The sequence below is a fragment of the Ananas comosus genome, linkage group 8, assembly GCF_001540865.1.
Source record: "Ananas comosus cultivar F153 linkage group 8, ASM154086v1, whole genome shotgun sequence".
NCBI classification, from domain to species: domain Eukaryota; kingdom Viridiplantae; phylum Streptophyta; class Magnoliopsida; order Poales; family Bromeliaceae; genus Ananas; species Ananas comosus.
This window is the reverse complement of record NC_033628.1, coordinates 10,310,391-10,328,585: the sequence shown is the minus strand read 5'-3', so window position 1 is coordinate 10,328,585 and position 18,195 is coordinate 10,310,391. Positions and strand designations below refer to the sequence as shown.

Genomic DNA, 18,195 nt, shown 5'->3' with positions numbered 1-18,195 from the left:
GGAACAAGAGGAATAAACGTTATAATTTGAAATTAAAATTATATTATGTAATTAATTAACATAAAAATATTACTTAAAAATAAATAAAAAATTAATTATTAATAATTAATTATAAATAATAATTAATAATAATAATTAATTATAAATAATAAATTATTAATAACGATTATCTAATTAATAATAATAATTATTATTATTAATTATTAATAAATAATAATAATTATTAATTATTCTTATTAATTAATTATAAATAATAAATTATTAATAATATTGATTATCTAATTATTAATAATAAGTAACATTAATATTTATTAATAAATAATAATTATTAATAATAATTAATTATAAATAATAAATTAATAATAACATCGATTATCTAATTATTAAGAATAATAATTATTAATAATTATTAATAAAAAATTAACAAAATATTATTAATTATTAATAATTAATTATAAATAATAAATTAATGATAATAATTATCTAATTATTAATAATTAATTATAAATAATAAATTATTTAATTATTTAATTATTAAAATAATAAATAATAATTTAAATATATTTATTAGATTAATTAATAATTTACTGCCATTAAAATTAAATTTAGATTTTAATTAATCTTGTTCTCATCGAGGAACAAGCTTGTTTCAGGAAACAGGTGGAACAGCAGTTCTAGCCTTATACCAACTAGTTCCAGATTCTTGAGAACTACTGTTCCCGGGAACCAAACATACCGTTTGGGAACAAAGGGGGGAACAAGGGCTTATTCTCCCCTTTGTTTTCCAACCAAACGCTACCGAAAAGTTCTCAACTTTCAGGAATATTAAAATTTAAAATTTAAAATTTAAAATTTATAATTTTAAAATTTTTAATTTTAAGATTAAAAATTATAATTTAAAATTTAAAATTTTGAAATTTTAAATTTTAAATTTTAAAATCTAAAATATCAAATTTTAAAATTTATCTTAAATTTTAAATTTTAAATTTTAAAATCTAAAATTTGATATTTGAAATTTAAAATTTAAAGTTTGAAATCTATTTTTCAAAATTTAAAAATTAAAAATCAAGATTAAAGAATTCAAAATTAAATATGAAAATTAAAATTTAAAATTAAATTTAAATTTTAATATTGAATTTAAAATTAAAATAAAAATTTGAAGTTTGAGATCAAAATCAGAATCAGATTTCAAGAAGCAATTTTTTTTCTGGGGCTTTCAAAATCAGTTTTCTAATTCTAAGAATTAGATTTTAAAAGTGAGGTTGCCAAACGCTCTATTATGCCAAAAATCACTTTTCAATCTAAAAGCGCTTTTTAAAAATTAGGCCAAACACTTCCTAAGTGGGGTTCGGCCAAAGCCAACAAAGAAAAAAACATCGGAGGTCGAGACCTTAAATAGGGGCGGCATGAAGACAAACTGACGATTACAGAGGTACACGAAGACGAACAAGCAAGGGCACAAGAAAGAAACTAGCAAACACAGCCAAACCTTACGCAATGTAGGCAGATTTGAGAGGAAGAAGAGGAAGAAGATCGCAAGCGAAGAGTTTTAACAGAGGCGGCACGAAGACAAACAGTTAAGGGCTTTGTGGATTGCTTGGGATGTGGATTGCTTGGGATGCTAAGAAGGCTCACCAACAAATTCTACAGAATGCTCTCCAGTGAAAAAGGGGAAGACAAGAGGAATGTATTGTTTCAACACAATTCCCACGTCTAAAGTAATTTTGTTTCAGTATAACATGAGTGATGACTCCTTATTCCCCTCTTCTTAACGGGTCGCCCTATTAAGGTGGGAACAACAGTTTTTATCTCTAAAATATTTTTTTGTTTCGATATAAAGGAGAATCATAACTGTCCCCCCACCCCCCTTCCTGTAAAAAGTACCTTAAGTACTAGTTATTCTGGTTAAGTCTCGCATTATAATTCTACTTTAGTAAAGGACATCAAAAAGAATAATTTAACTATACATCTTGTACTATATATTTAGATATAATATTTCACTATTTTTAAGATTGATTCTCTATTTATGTATTCCTCTGTCTTTCATCACGTGAAGAAATTTGTAAGTTTCTTCCTACTTTTGTCCTTTCATATGCGTTGTCTCTCTCTGGGATTTAAGACAAAAAGAAAAAAAAAATCTAGAAAAATCAAAGAGCACATATTTAATATACATGATTTGATCACTGACGTATGTTTACGAAAGAAGATGAAACGAAGCTTTTATCATTATCGAAAGTGAAATATAAAAGATAGAGAAATGATTCGGTACTTTTTTTTAAAAAAAATAAAAAAAAATTTAATCGTTGATTAATAGAGGATAAAAATATAACTTTAATACTTAGCAGGTAAAAAAATTATTTTATTCAAGGTTAATTTGGTAATTAAATAATATAATATTTAAAGAAACTTTTAATTGAGGTCCTAAATTTATGCATTAATTAGCACTAATTTAGAAAATTAATTGATTAACCAAATTTATGCAATTATTAGGCATTAATTTAGGAATCTACTTTAAATGTTTTAGTGTTTCTCAAATTATGCATTAATTTAAATTATAGAAATTTTAGAAATAGTTTTATTTCTAAATACGATGAATTTAAATTTTAAAAATTAAATACTTAAAATTTAAAAGTGAAATTTAAATTAGAGGAATTTCATATTACTATTTAAAAACTAAAATTCTACCAAGATTTAAAATACAGTTTATTCGCACCAGTTTAAAACGTAATGCATAAAAAACTTAGAGAGTAAGATTTCTACAACTAGATTTCTCTAGAGGAATTTCATATTACTATTTAAATTTTAAATTCAATGATTTAAAAACTAGATTGAACCGATTGATTTGACTGATCAGACTTTGACCTATTCTATCAAGAATCTGATTTTAACCTATTGAACCGAATAACATTAAGAACAATTTGGAACCGGTAAAGATAATAAATATTTTAAACAGAATAATAATTTAACTGTTAGAGCTAATAAATATTTTAAATATAATTTTAAACATATAAATTAAAAAGATTAGAATTATTGGTGAGAAAAAAAATAGTTAGGAATTTGAATTCGAATCTGACTAACAATCACAAAACTTATTTCCGAACTCGACGGATTTCAAAAATCCATATCCAAATTCAAAACTGACCAATTTTTCGAAACCCAAAACCAAACCTAAACCAGAAGACTAGAATTCAAACAATTATTTCTGTTTACCATATTTCAAAGTATTTATATGAAACTTAAATTTTTAAAATATAAATTTGAATATAATATTAAATTTTAAATTTAAAAGTGAAATTTAAATTAGAGGAATTTCATATTACTATTTAAAGTTTAAATTCAATGATCATATTGTCAAATCATTTGAAAATTTTCTTATATGAAATGCCAAATTATGAAAGGAAAGATAGAGAGAGAAAAAGTATAGAAGTATTACTCTAAAAGATAACTCTTTGAGAAACCCATATACACTCAAATATTTTCTTTCATACAGAGAAACCACAAATAAAGGGTATAAATATATAGCTAAAGGTTCAACAATTCGATACATATCTAATATTTAATCACTATGTATACGCTCTTCAAGCTTGTGTACATGATATGCAACTAGAAAAAAAAAAAAAAAAGCATAAGATCCAAATAATTGGGAGATAATCCAAAAAATTAATAAAATCTAACTGACAATTTATGTGATTAATTATAACAAGTTACAATTCACCAACAAGAAGAGAAAAGACCTGTTCTAATAGTAACAATAAAAGTAGCTACAGTGGAAACTAATTCTCACTGATTTCGCATATACTAATTGAAATGATCAAACTACAAGTTATCATCTACTTCATCCACACATAAAAATGTATAAGAAATGTATGTGATATGTTTTTGTTCTAAACTATATAATACTAAAGAACTCGAGTAAATTTTGAAAGTATTACATTCTTTCGCTCTTCAAGTGCATACATTAATTTTCATCAGGAGGCTCAAGCACACTCACAAATACTAAACGATATGAAGCTCGTCTCACTAGCTTTATCATTCAAACCATAATTTAGTCTGTCATTCCTAAACCCTGACTTAGCTTGTTATTTTCAGATTCTGACTTAACCTATTTTTCAGACATTGACTCAGTCATATCTTACACTTTCGGTTAGCGATTGGCACTACTGCCAACTTTGATGCTCCGCTTTTCAGAGACGTCACCCTTTCTAAAATTATTCTAATCCTAACATATTTAACTCTCTAAATTTTTAATCACCAGCCAAAATATTATAATCAAATTAAAAAGTTCGGTCCTATATATTTTCTCTTATATATATAATTATTTCAAATTCTGAAGGTCATTAATCACATCTAAACTTCATTTTATGGGTGCACCATTAGTAGTTGCTAAAGCCTGTAATAGAGTAAAACTGTGTGCAAGCTTAAAAGAGGGGCATCTCTTTTGCTTCAGTTCCAAGTCATCTTGGATGAGCTAAAGCTGATGGGCAAAAGTACCACCACACAAGTTAGGATTGAAAACACACTCTTTTATATATAAAGTTGATTCTAAAGCATATAAATACCCTGCAGGGTTATCCTTTTCATAAGGTTTAAGAGCATCTTGCCCAAAGAGAGGTTTACATACAATACCAAGCAAAATCTGCACCAAAAGACATTTTGATATTGGCTTATGTGTACCTGCAATAATATTTTCAGAAAACTTATGCTTGGTATGGAACTATGCTTTAAACTGAGTACCTAATAAGTACTGTAGCTCAAATTACTTTTGTTATTTGTTATAACTGTGTCGATTAAATTGAGCAAGAAATTGCTTTTAAAAATTAATTTTGATGGTATTCAAAGTCATGTAATTAACTTTGATCTTTCCTGACGTAGTTATTAGTAATACCGTTTAGTATACCGAAAATTTTTATTCTACATGCAAAATTTTGAAGCTTAGAATAGGTAAAATTTACAAGAGTTAGGACGCATACAATAATATGTCATTATCTTAGAAAACTGCGAAACGTTTAAGTAAGATAATGAGGCACTACCACAAAAGAGAATCCTCACCTCACCTCAAGAGCAATCTGAAATTAGGTATATCCAAATTTTCTTAGATAATTAAGTTGCAATTATAATTATTGAGTAGGTATATGACATTTAATTCCAATTTCGAGCTATTTATTTCACAATGATGGGATTCTTTTACCGAATGGGCGGAGTGAGCACTACTCTTTTAGCGACATTAATTGTGTTTATAGGATTAAAATTGTACACTCTTGTTTTTATGCTATTTCAAGGAGCCATTAATTTTTCTTTCTACTATGCAAGGGTAACATGTTAATAAAGTTGATGGATTAATTGTTACTACAACCAATGTAAGTAAACACTTATAAAAAAAAAAAAAAAAGAAAAAGAAAATCCGTAGCTAGATTTTTCCATTATTATAACCTCACTTCGCATGAAAATATAAGCTTGCCTCAATCATCACTATGTTTGATCTTTTCTACTTGTGCAAACGTGACAAAGAAGTGGTAGCATTTGTTATGGGTCTTTGTTTTGACGTGTACACTTGGTTGCACCTGGAGATCCTGTTTGTTTGCTCGTAGCTTGTTTTTAATGGAACTAAAGTTTAGATAAAAATATTTGTTTGTTCGATACAAACTTAATTGTGATATTCTCATAATTTAAAATAGTTCTATGTATAAAATATAATATTTCTAAAATTTTTTAATTTGGCTATAATATTTTGAGCGTAGTTAGGTCCAAAAAATAAAAAGGGTTAAGTATGTTAGAATTAGAGTAATTTTAAAATGAGTGACCTTTTTTGGAAGCAAGATGTCATAGTTAGTATTAGAGCCAAATATCAATCGAAAATATGAGATTAGCCTCGACAGAGTTAAGATTTGGTGACAGGTTAAAATCAGAATTTGAAAATGACACATTAAGTTAGGGTCTAAATGACAAAATTAGTGAGATGAGTCTCACATCACCCAGCACTTGTGAGCTCGAGCTTTACGAGGACATCTTGCCTAGTCCTTGTGAGTATATTCGAACCTGACGAGGATGTCAAAATTTAAAGGAGGAAATAATGTGCTGATCCGAAGATTTGGAGTAGTTGTCTATATAAAAAATATAACAGGCTAAATCGTTTAATCTAGTTATAGAATTTTGGATAATTATTAGATTCAAAAGAATAAGAAGGTTAAGCGTCACATTAATGACTTTGGAACTTCTTTTTTTTCACCTTTTAAAAAATTAGAAGGGTTAAGTATGGTAAAATTAGAGTGATACTAAAATGGATGACCTCCAAGGAGTGTCACATTAATCGCTTTGGAATTAAAGTTTTTTTTTTCAATTTTCATGTTTGTTTCGCTACAAATTTTAATTTTTATTATTTTACTATTATTATTATTTATTTTATTTTATTTTGCCATCAATGATAATGAAGTCAATTACGACATTCTGAAACAGACGAACCAAACAACGAACCCAGATATTTAAGGCGGAAAATTATTTCACATCTCTTCATTTCTAGGGAAACAAAGGGGCCTTAAAATATCATCTAGGTTCAACCCAATATGTTGGATTTATTGAGGGTCCTACATGGGCTCGGACCCGAACCAGAATCAGAGCCATGAACCACCCTGATCCAACCCAACAGTGCACACACTTAAACAGGTCAAACCTTGTTGGTCCATGTAATAATGATAGCACACTAACTTTTCCCCCACCGAGACCATGAAAAAGAGCGTCCACGCATTAACTCTGTGCCAGATTTCAAAAAAAATAGGGATATTAAAATTTAAAAGTATTTTAACTTATATTATCTAAAAAGTTTTATAGTTATAATCTTTTTAAAATATTTCTATAACTATTTGGTATTAAGATAATATATTTTTGTATATTACGATTTAAGCAATACTACGATTGTTGATTTGTTCATTGGCTTATCGAACCAACAACACATAATTTGGGATTCTTTATTTTAAAAACTTTTCGCCTTAAGTAGCACAACATTCTTAATCAGTTTCTACTGCTTTTAAAAGCCAATTCAACTTACCAAATAGATTAAAAAAGTATTTTTTATTCTAATCTAGATAAATTATTTATAATAATTATTGTAAAGAGAAATACTATGTGTGTATTTAAAAAGTAGACCATAGATCTAGAATATAAACATATTATATCCCAACAGTTTGGAATTTGGAGAACCCCGTGTATGAATCGCGGCGCATACAAATAACTCCTCGAACAGTGAAGCTTAATAAGTTGAAAACGTGCTGCGGGTACTGAGATTTAGTTTGGTATTAAAATTCATCCGACATTATTAAATAAAATAGAATTAAGATAAAAGCATCTAAGAATATGCTGATAAAATGAAATTAGAATAAAAATATATAATAATGTAATTCTGTGTTCTCCGATTAAACCACAGAAAATATATTGTAAGCAACTCATCGCGATATGCTGAATGTAATATTACGTACGAAAATAAATAAAATATTTTTTTATTATGTTTTTTACTGTATATAATAAAATCTCTTTGTAATTCCAAATAGTACACGAGAGACTCCCCACACCCTGTTTCCTCTCCCGTGCCCGAGCCAAAAGAAAACCCCACTCTCAAAGCACCACCCAGATTCCACCNCCTTTTTTTTTTTTTTTTTTTAATTCCTCTATTTTATATAACATATACAAATGCCCAGATCAAATCTATTACCAAATTAACTAAACCAATTCCGCGGCCACTCCTCTTGCTCTTTTTGTGAGTAAACAAAGATGGTGAATTGAGTAAGAGAGAGAGAGAAGGGGAAAAAAATGGCGTTTTGGGATGCGGGGTTCGTGAACCACTGGTTGTCGAAGAGGACGTCGATTTTTGGCCTGAGATTGTGGGTCGTCGTCCTCGCGCCGCCGCTCCCCGCGCTCGCGCTCCTCCTCCTCCTCCTCCTCCTCCAAACCCCTCAAGCTCCACCTCCGCGACCCCACCCCTCCCGTCTCCAAGGAGATCCCGGAGATCGTCCACCACCACCACCACCACCCCGCCGCCGCCGCCGCGGTGGCGCCGCCCCCGCCCGCCGCCGAGGTGCGCGTCGACATCGGCAAGGCCGAGCATCGGGTGGTGCTCGCGCCGCCGCCGCCGCCGCCGCCGCAGCAGCAGCTATCGGCGTCGACGACGAGCGGGGAGAGCCGCGGGGAGGGGACGCCGACGATGACCCCGAGCGGGGGCCCCCCCGAGGTGTCGCATCTAGGGTGGGGGCATTGGTACACGCTGCGGGAACTGGAGGAGGCGACGGGGGGCCTCGCCGAGGAGAACGTGATCGGGGAAGGGGGGTACGGGATCGTGTATCGCGGGGTTTTCGCCGATAATACGACGGTCGCCGTCAAGAATTTGCTCAACAATAGGTTTTCGATCCCAAATCCATATTTTTTTAAGTGTAGATTCATGTTTTTGTTACTAATTTGTTGGTTTTTGGTGCTCACTGTAGACCTGATGATGAGTTCTCTTTTAGTTACTAATTATTGGCATTTTCTTAATCTGTTTTTAAATTATTATCTAGATGATTGCTCATTTCTGCAATTCTCACTTTAGGAATGGTGGTGATTTGAATTAAGGATCTAAATTTGCTTCCTTTCCTTTTTCCGTTTACCAGTTTCTCTTTTGGGCAATTTGATTCACAAATCCACTGAACTGATGAGATGTTGATCTATTGTACATCAGGGGTCAGGCAGAAAAGGAGTTCAGGGTGGAAGTGGAAGCTATCGGCCGTGTTCGGCACAAAAATCTTGTTAGATTGCTTGGCTACTGCGTTGAGGGGGCTTATCGGTACTCCGCCTGCTCTTGCACATTTTATGCTAATTTTTACCATTTATTCTGCTTATTTTGAATCGAGAATTTTGATTTCTATCCTTCTCTTTTCTTCTCTCCAGGATGCTCGTGTATGAGTACGTAGATAATGGTAATCTGGATCAGTGGCTGCATGGGGACGTCGGGGAAGTGAGTCCGCTGACATGGGACGTCAGGATGAACATCATACTCGGAACAGCTAAAGGGTGAGATTTCTTCTGTGCTAACATTTGAATTCATACTCGAGGATATAAATTAAGTACTGACAAATTTTGTGAGGGAACATTGGCATGCGATGCTTAAGCTCGCAGAGCTAATTCTGGTACTGTTTAATGCCGAAGGAAGAATTCATTGTAGTACATCATAACCAAGATATACCAACTGCCTTCATATCTACTTTTTGTGCCTCATTAACTGCAGGACGAAGGGGAAGTTAAGTAATTACACTCATATCCTGACTAATAAATCAAACTTATATTTTACCTCAGGTTAATTTGTGATCAACTTGTTAGAGCAAGCAAAGTTCAAGCCATTATGTTTTGTTTGGACCTTTTAAATATTTAATATTCTGGTCCTTTGTATGCCTAAGTAAAGCTTGTGCACATGTATTGTTCCTTTTACGTGCTGGCGCAGCTCCATCTTGCAGGGACCTGATCCAGATTTAGTCTATATTACTGCGAATTACTTCTTCCCTTGCCTTACATCCTATTATGTCTATAAGTAATCTTTATATAATTTTCCTGGGTGTACAATGTAGCAGCTTATGGATATTAGTATTTTAAAGATGGTTTAAACAGCGCTAACAAATTCTTCTCCCTTCTAATCATTTGCTGATGATTATCATCGAAGCTGATTGTTGACAGGTTATTTTCTTAAATTTTTCTTTATTTTATATTAAAAAAACTAAGTTGTCAGAGACTGTCACAATTGTTTATCTTAAAGTGAAAAGGCAGTTGATAGAGACCTTATATCTATGTGCTTTCTTTAAGGAGAACTCAATGATTTTTCTTACTGGTCAAAATTCAAAGTTGAGCATCATGTGCATCTGCAAGTGTTCTAGCCATTGCAAATTGAAATTTTTGCCAGAAACAACGACACTATTATGCTTTACTTAAATAGGTTGTGCGTAAACTAAAATCCACACTTTATCCAGGTTAGCTTATCTACATGAGGGGCTTGAACCAAAGGTGGTTCATCGTGATGTTAAATCCAGCAACATACTTCTTGACCGGCAGTGGAACCCAAAAGTGTCAGATTTCGGGCTCGCCAAACTCTTGTGCTCTGAAAGGAGTTATGTCACAACTCGTGTCATGGGGACCTTTGGGTTAGTCTGAATTTTGAGTATCTATGGTTTAATTATAGCTGATAATTTTCCTGACACAAAAGCAACTGGTATTGTAGTTATGTGGCGCCTGAATATGCTAGCACAGGAATGTTAAATGAGAGGAGCGATGTGTACAGCTTTGGTGTGCTTATTATGGAGATCATATCTGGCAGATCCCCTGTAGATTACACGAGGCCACCTGGGGAGGTTGCCTTTTGTTCTTCTTTAAAATCCTCACGGTGAAAAAGCTCATTAGACTGCAACAAGTAGGCTAATTGTGAAAAATTCTACACCGTTCTTCTTTCAGGTGAACTTAGTTGAGTGGCTTAAAACCATGGTTGCCGAGAGGAAAGCCGAACAAGTGGTGGATCCTAAGCTGCCGGAGAATCCGTCTCCCAAAGCACTTAAAAGGGCACTCCTCGTGGCCCTTCGATGCGTCGATCCTGATGGGCGGAAAAGGCCTAAGATGGGACATGTGATCCACATGCTCGAAATGGATGACTTGCTATTCCGAGATGTATGTTTTTAGTTATCCTACAATGCTGCCTTGTAATGATCAGAAAGCAATTTGATTTCCTTGGTTAACTCTTCTTGATCTGTTTATTCCTATCCCAGGATCGCAAAGTGGGGCGAGAAGCATCGTCTCAGACATCAGACAGGTACAGCAGAAAAGATGAGGGCGGCTTCAGCAGGCGCGAGAGATAGTCGATTCAAATAGTAGGCAACTCACAATTTGAGGTTGTTAGCATTCAAACATCACAGGTATTCTCCAACAGTACCAACCATCTACTGTTACATTTTGTAAGTGGTTTTATAGGGGCTTTAATCACAATTTCGAGTGCTTTGTATCAAGGGAACATTGTCTTTTTATAATAATAATCGATTAAAATATATACATAAAGAAAATTCCCTAGTCTGCGAATCTTGATTTAATGTTCCAGCTCATGTTTTCAGGCATCAAATGTCATCTAATGGAAACTATTGTTCTTGCCTCCTTTTTCAGATTCAGCTGATTCTTTCATGTTTGAATAAGTTCCTTACATAAATGTGAGCATGTGTTATCGCATGTGATGTGGTGCCCACAAATATATTAGTTTTCCTTGATTTAAGGCCAAGTTAATTCTGTACTGTTGCTTCTCTTTACTGTTATTTCTTGAAGTCCTTTTTTAAAAGGTATCTGTCACAGATAGGTACACTATTAAAAGGTAAAAATATAGTAGTAACTTATCTGAACTAGATCTATTTATATCTTGAGTATCTAATCTTCAAAAATTATAATTTTGTTATGCAATCTTTTAATGCATTTGATTTAATCTATTTAACGACTTCTTTACCTTAGAATTTGAATGTGTTGTTTAGTTTTACAAACTTGATTCGTATATTATATGTAAATGATCGGGTACCGTATCAAAATCAAAATTCTGAAAGACTGAATAGTCTGATTAGAGCGCTAAGTTGTATACATTCTTAGCTACTATTAATAAAGTTGATTGTACACCCCCGGCTACATTGTAGTTCAAGCATCAAACTATAGAAATGGACATGTAATCCACCCATGCTATATTAAGAGGGGAAAATGTACCTACTAAAATCCGAGTTTATGGTCTAAAGTGAATTAATGGAATCGATCTGGGTTATGTGAAATCACGTGATCTTCCACCTCCTATATTTGATAACAACAGGAGAGTTTTAAATTCGCGGGGGCTTTTCAACGGCTAGTTGGTGCATTATTATAAGGAAAAAATAAAAAATAAAAATTTAAAAACCATATAACGGCTAGTATGAGCTGTCCTTGTAGCTCGCATTGGTTGGTGAGGGGAATGAATTGAACAATGCCCAAATTTTCTTTTTTAATGTATTTTTTTAACTTTTTTTTGTATGTATGTGGTAACGGTGCCCAAATGGGAAAAAAGAAAGAAAGAAAGATGAGTGAGACAAAAGAAAAAAGGATAAGAAGAGACAATCTTGGTGATGGGTGCTTGCCTGTAAAGAGTAATACTAATTTAGAAAGCTTGCTCCTGTTGGCTTTTCCAGTTGGGTTATTTATGCAAAAGTGACCTAATCACATGGTAGGGGTGAAAATGAAAAATCGACCGTATCTGGTTCAGTTGGCTAAGAACTTGATGATTGGTGTTCGAAGTTTTTAATTCGAGGTTCAGTAGCTGCATATTTATAGCTGAATTCAATTTTAATTAAAAAAAAAAGAGCGAAGTTGATAGCTTGCTATTTTTATCTCGAGAACAAAAAGTAGGGGCGAAAATGGTTCGGATATGGATCAGATAGTGTACAATTCATTACCCAAGATTTGAATTCCGGTATTTGTCAAATTCTAAAGTTTAAATTTATATATTATAAAAGTGGAGTCTAATATGGGTCAGGTATTAAACAGATATGGATGTAAATTAGATATTTTATAAATATATCGAACTAAAATCAAAAGAATTTATTAATATACATTTAAGATTTCTAAAATTATAAAAAATTAATAAAAAAATAAAAGATTTTGAAAATTTTGAAAAATAATGTCTCGAAATGTCACAAATTGAAAGTATATCAAAACCGATTTCACGTTCAAATAACCTGAATCCAAAGAAGAATAGAGAATCCACAACAGAATCCCAAAAAAAAAAAAAAAAATTCAACCTTTATTCAATAAGTTTCGTACATCCTGTCCATTTTTATTCCTACCTTAAAAGGCTCAAAATTTTGTAATAGATAAGCTTTTAAAAAAGGATGTGTGGTACATCATAATTTTATATCAGTACTATATACTGTTAGTTCCCAAGTGCTTCAAGGTTGTCTTGGTTGGTCCTCAAATTATGAGGCATGGTATATTTTAGTTTTCAAACTTTAAATGTTATAATTTTTTACACGAATTTTTAGAAATATTATAATTAAGTCTCACAATTCATTTTAGTTAACTAAATTTTAACACATCATTAATTGTAAAAAAAGATGTGTCATCTTATTTATTAGCGCATCATTAATCAGAATACTACTGTATCATCTCTATATTAACGATATATCAATATTTAGTTAACTAAATTGGATTATAGAACTTGGTTGCAATAATTCTAAAAATTCGAACTAAAACTTACAAAAAATTAAAGTATGAGCACCAAAGTGTCACCAGCCTCATAGTTTGAGGACCAAATGTGCAATTTATCCTATTTTCTAAATAATTTTACTTAAATAGTACTTTTTGTGTAAGTTTCAAAATAGTCAAATAGCCGTTATCCTTCTTTTTTTTTTACTCGAATAGAATTTCTATATGAAATAGGATAAAAATAATCTTTACATCCAAAATATTTAATTGATAATTCAAAGATAAAAATTTGAAAATAGCTTCTGTTGCTTCCTAAATTTTTTTAAACAAGTTGTTACTCACCATATGATCGGAGCATATTGCAAGCTAACTATGATAAAAGAGAAAAATCTTTTCACCAGCGTAACAAATTATATAAAATTAGTGTTTAAAAAAATAAAAATTTGACCATGATGCGAAATGGGGCGCAAATTGGCATTTTCTCTTTTTTTTTTGTTCCCTTTTTTTTTTGCTTTTTTTTTTTAACAATTGAAATACCTCATTTCTCCTAAAAAATTTAGTTTATTCCATTTTGTTTCGGAACATTCCAAGTATTGCAAATAATTGATAAAATTTCTGCAGGTATGAAACACATACATACTTTTCTTAATCATTTACCTTTGTTCTCCTATATTGAGGCCAAAAGTTCAACCAAGGCACATTAATAATTCAAAATTTGGTAGTTTAAGCACCTAATATGCTATAATAACTTCATTTGGTAAGCCAAAAACATTTCCTCTTGCGTAAAGCTGTTTTATCCAATTGTAAAAACTAAGAAGTTGGGTTGTCGCACAATTATGCCCTACCTCCTAAACATTTAGGACCAGCTCGGATGCATAAATATCTTATTCAATATATATTTTTAATTTGAATTTATGCAATCAATTTCAATGTTTTTTTAGAATAAGGCAAATCATTTCGCATAAATCATGTATGCCAAGATCTTTCAATGATCAAAAATTAAATTTTTAATATCCAGCAACACCAAAAAAAAATTCTTACGTCGAATAAGTTATTACAGAATAACTTATTTTGACGTCCAAACAGTCAGCAATATTAGATTTTGAGTGTGATGTAATTAACATATACCAGATTAGACAAGTTAACATTAACTTCTTTTTTTTGAGTAAAAAGTTGATAATCAGATTAGACTAGTAAAAAACAAGAGATAAAATTCATCAACATTGCAAAACATGGAAGAGTATACTACTTAGCATGAGATGTAATTTATGTAATTTGAGAATCTTGAAGGTGCCATTGTTGAACACATATAGCTAAGATTCTTTCAATATAACCTCAGCTTTGTTGATGCTGTGCTTAGCTTGGTCCAGACACATTTGCATGTAAAATCGCTTCTACGATGTCATATAAACAAAACCAAACAAAATTTACAACATTTGGTTTGAATTCTAATCATAACCTACATTGAATCTAGCTACAATTGTTGGCATCTAATTCCACAAATATGCATCAGCAGCAGCAGCATCTGCAATGTGCTTGTTGATACTTCTCCAAACTTCATATATTCTCTCACTTTCCCGATGCCTCGTATCTGCGACCGTAAACCGATACCTCTCCATCCCTCTTACCTCCACAGAACTCCACCCTGCTTCCTTTCTCAATCCTTTGCTCTTCATCGAAGCCCTAACTTTTGCCCAATCCCCCCATTTTCCAACAGATGCGTAAACATTCGACAAACTCACCTTCCATATATCGCTTTCGGGCTCTAAAACGGCGAGCTCCTTTGCAGCTTTTTCGGCAATGTCGATGTTCCAATGAAGCCCACAAGCACCCAAAAGTGCTCCCCACACAGAAGGCCCAGGTTGAATGGGCATATCTTTGATGAATTCCACGGCCTCTCTGAGCTTTCCTGATCTCCCAAAAAGATCCACCATTGATGCGTAATGCTCCGTACGAGGCTCGATTCCATAATCCCTCTTCATGCTCTTGAAGCATTCATAGCCCTCTTCAGTAAAACCCGCGTGACCGCACGCAGAAATAACACAAGCAAAAGTTACAGCATTTGGTGAGTGGTTTCCTTCGTTCTTTAGCCTGTCGAAAACCCTCATAGCGGAACTACCATCTCCGTGAATTCCGTATGCTGCGATCATCGAATTCCAAGAGGAGATATCCTTAAAGCCGAATCCAATCTCCCTAAACATTAGCTCTGCAAAATCTATCCTGCCCGACTTAGCATACATGTCGATGAGCGCATTGCATACGTAAACATCGACGTCGAATCCTGATTTGATGACATAACTGTGGAGTACTTGGCCTTGCTGCAGTGATGCAACTTCAGAGCATGCTTGTATTGAGCTCAAAATTGTAACGAAATCCGGCCGCAACCCAATTTGGGTCAATTTATGGAACAATCCAAGAAATTCTAGTGCATCACCAGCTCGGTCGTTCTTTACAAAACACGAGATCACGGTGTTCCAAGATACAGTATCTCGTTGAACCATCCTTTCGAACACCAGATGCACATCATCTACTCGACCATGTTTCGCATACGCGCCCATTACAGAGTTCTCTATTACGGTGCACGGGAAGAAACCGGCCTTAGTTAAGTACCCATGGATCTCTTTTACATGCTTCAACGAACCCGAAAGGCTACAACCATGAACAATCGCTGCAACAACGCTAGCGTCCGAGCACACTTTCCCGTCGAACAAATAGGACATGTAAAAGACCTTCACACCTTCTTCAAGAAATTCGTTTTTTGCGTACATCTCGACAAGAGAATTCGCTATCAAATCGTTGCGGTCAAGCTCTAGCTTTGTAGCCCAAGCATGAACCCAGCGGAGAAAACTCGGCTCGCGCAACAGCGAGCAAGCCTGGATAATGCTCAGCATCGTGACGGTGTTCGGCAAAATGCCATCTTTCAACATCATTGTGAAGAGCTCCAAGGCCTTCTCGAACATCCCATTCAAGACGCACCCCGAAAGCGCCGCAGTCCATGAAACCACGCCCCTGCAACGCAGCCTACGAACAAGTTTCTCGGCACTCGCCGCAGACCCGATCTTCGCGTACATATCGATCAAAGAGTTAGCGACAAACGAATCGGAAAAGAACCCATTTTTAACAATGTATGCGTGCGCCATTGTTCCGAGCTTCACATCCTTTATGTGCCCACAAGCCTGGAGAAGAGCGGAGACGGTGAACTCGTTCGGACGAACTTCGTCGTCCGTGCCCAACATATCCAAGAAGGCGAAAACGGCGGCGTTTGCGGCGTTGCAGCGTGCGAGGCCGGAGATGAGGGACGTCCAGGAGGCGACGTCTCTCTGGGGCATTTCGTCGAACAGGTGCGCGGCGTAGGAGAGGAGGCCATTTTTGAGGTACGCGTCGAGGAGGGCGTTGGCGACGAAGAGGTCGGAGCGGAGCCCGGATTTGAGGAGCGCGGCGTGGAGGGAGGAGGCGAGGATCGCGTCCCTTTGCGACGCGGAGGAGCGGAGGAGTTGGATGGTGGAGGGGGAGGCGCCATTGGTGTTGGTAGGAGTACGATGATGGAGAGGACGATGAAGTGGGAGGTGAAGACACGCGGAGAGAATTTGAATCATGGGCTCGTCATAGGGTGAGTGTTTGAACACGTTTAATTTGTACCTTCAATTTCAATAACCATAACTCACGTGACAAGAATCTAATTCAATTAAGTTGAATATGATTTACTTTAAGTGATTGAAATATCAATATTTGTAATATAATCTCAAAATATAAAATTTTATTGAAACGATTGAAAGATTCCAAAATTAACTAATTTAATAATAGATGTAATTTGTTTTGTGTTCGTGTTTAGCTATGTAAAATAATTCAAATCAAGTAAAAATTTTATAATTTTATTTGTTTGTTGTTTAAAATAAGATTAATATTTGTAATTTGAAATTTAAGTTTTGTATCATAATTTTTCATAAATATTTTTATTTACAACCCCACGTTTTGAGAACGCTTGTTAACGGGATAAATTATGCAGAATATCTATAAAATTTAATATTTTTAATAGTGTAGTTTATATTTAATCGAGCTGGCCAGCGATCTGAAAGCCANTAATATTTGTAATTTGAAATTTAAGTTTTGTATCATAATTTTTCATAAATATTTTTATTTACAACCCCACGTTTTGAGAACGCTTGTTAACGGGATAAATTATGCAGAATATCTATAAAATTTAATATTTTTAATAGTGTAGTTTATATTTAATCGAGCTGGCCAGCGATCTGAAAGCCAAATTTTTCAAAATAAAGCGAGGGCATAGAAGCTCCTTCAATGATCATAATCTAAACCATGATGGCAAGATTTCAGTTTTCTGAAACCTAATAAAAAATTAACATTAGCATCGCTCCCTACTTTAGTGAATATATATATATATATATATATAGAGAGAGAGAGAGAGAGAGAGAGAGAGAGAGAGAGAGAGAGAGAGAGAGGCTACTATGCTATCGGAAGCACGGAGCCTTCCGTGCTTCCAGCTTGTTTTCAATGTTGAGACTTTCGAATCGTCGATCGGCTCCGTTAAATTTGATCTAGAGTATTTGAAGTACTTAGAAAATAAATTTTATGATTTTACGATATCATTTGCCTAGTGAACGAAGGGGCTCAAAATNTTAAACTTGATCTAGAGTATTTGGAGTACCTAGAAAATAAATTTTATTATTTTTCGATATCATTTGCCTAGTGATCGAATGGGTTCAAAATCAACAAATTTCAATAGCCGTAGTGAGCCGTTTGCAAGTTTAACGGTATAGAAATATTCAGATCACGTAAAATTTTGATAGAAAATTCTTTATACTATATAAAATAAGATCAATATCTTTGATTTAAAATTTTAATGTCATATTATTACATTTTGTAAATTTTTATTTTCAACCGTTGATTTTGAGCCCCTTCGTTCACTAGGCAAATAATATCGTAAAATCATAAAATTTATTTTCTAAGTACTTCAAATACTCTTGATCAAGTTTAGCG

At 33.5% G+C, this 18,195-nt stretch overlaps 1 protein-coding gene and 1 pseudogene across 1 annotated transcript; one reads left to right on the top strand and one right to left on the bottom strand.

Annotated features, from left to right (window-relative positions):
- Nucleotides 7,637–11,159, top strand: LOC109713653 (annotated as a pseudogene).
- On the bottom strand, nt 14,688–16,793 carry LOC109714621 (pentatricopeptide repeat-containing protein At1g06140, mitochondrial-like). Its single transcript, XM_020239318.1, has one exon. The coding sequence runs from the start codon at nt 16,791–16,793 to the stop codon at nt 14,688–14,690; it is 2,106 nt and encodes a 701-aa protein (XP_020094907.1).

Excerpts from the sequence above, each read along its gene's own strand:
- LOC109714621 (XM_020239318.1), bottom strand. The coding sequence starts at position 16,793 with ATGATTCAAATTCTCTCCGCGTGTCTTCACCTCCCACTTCATCGTCCT.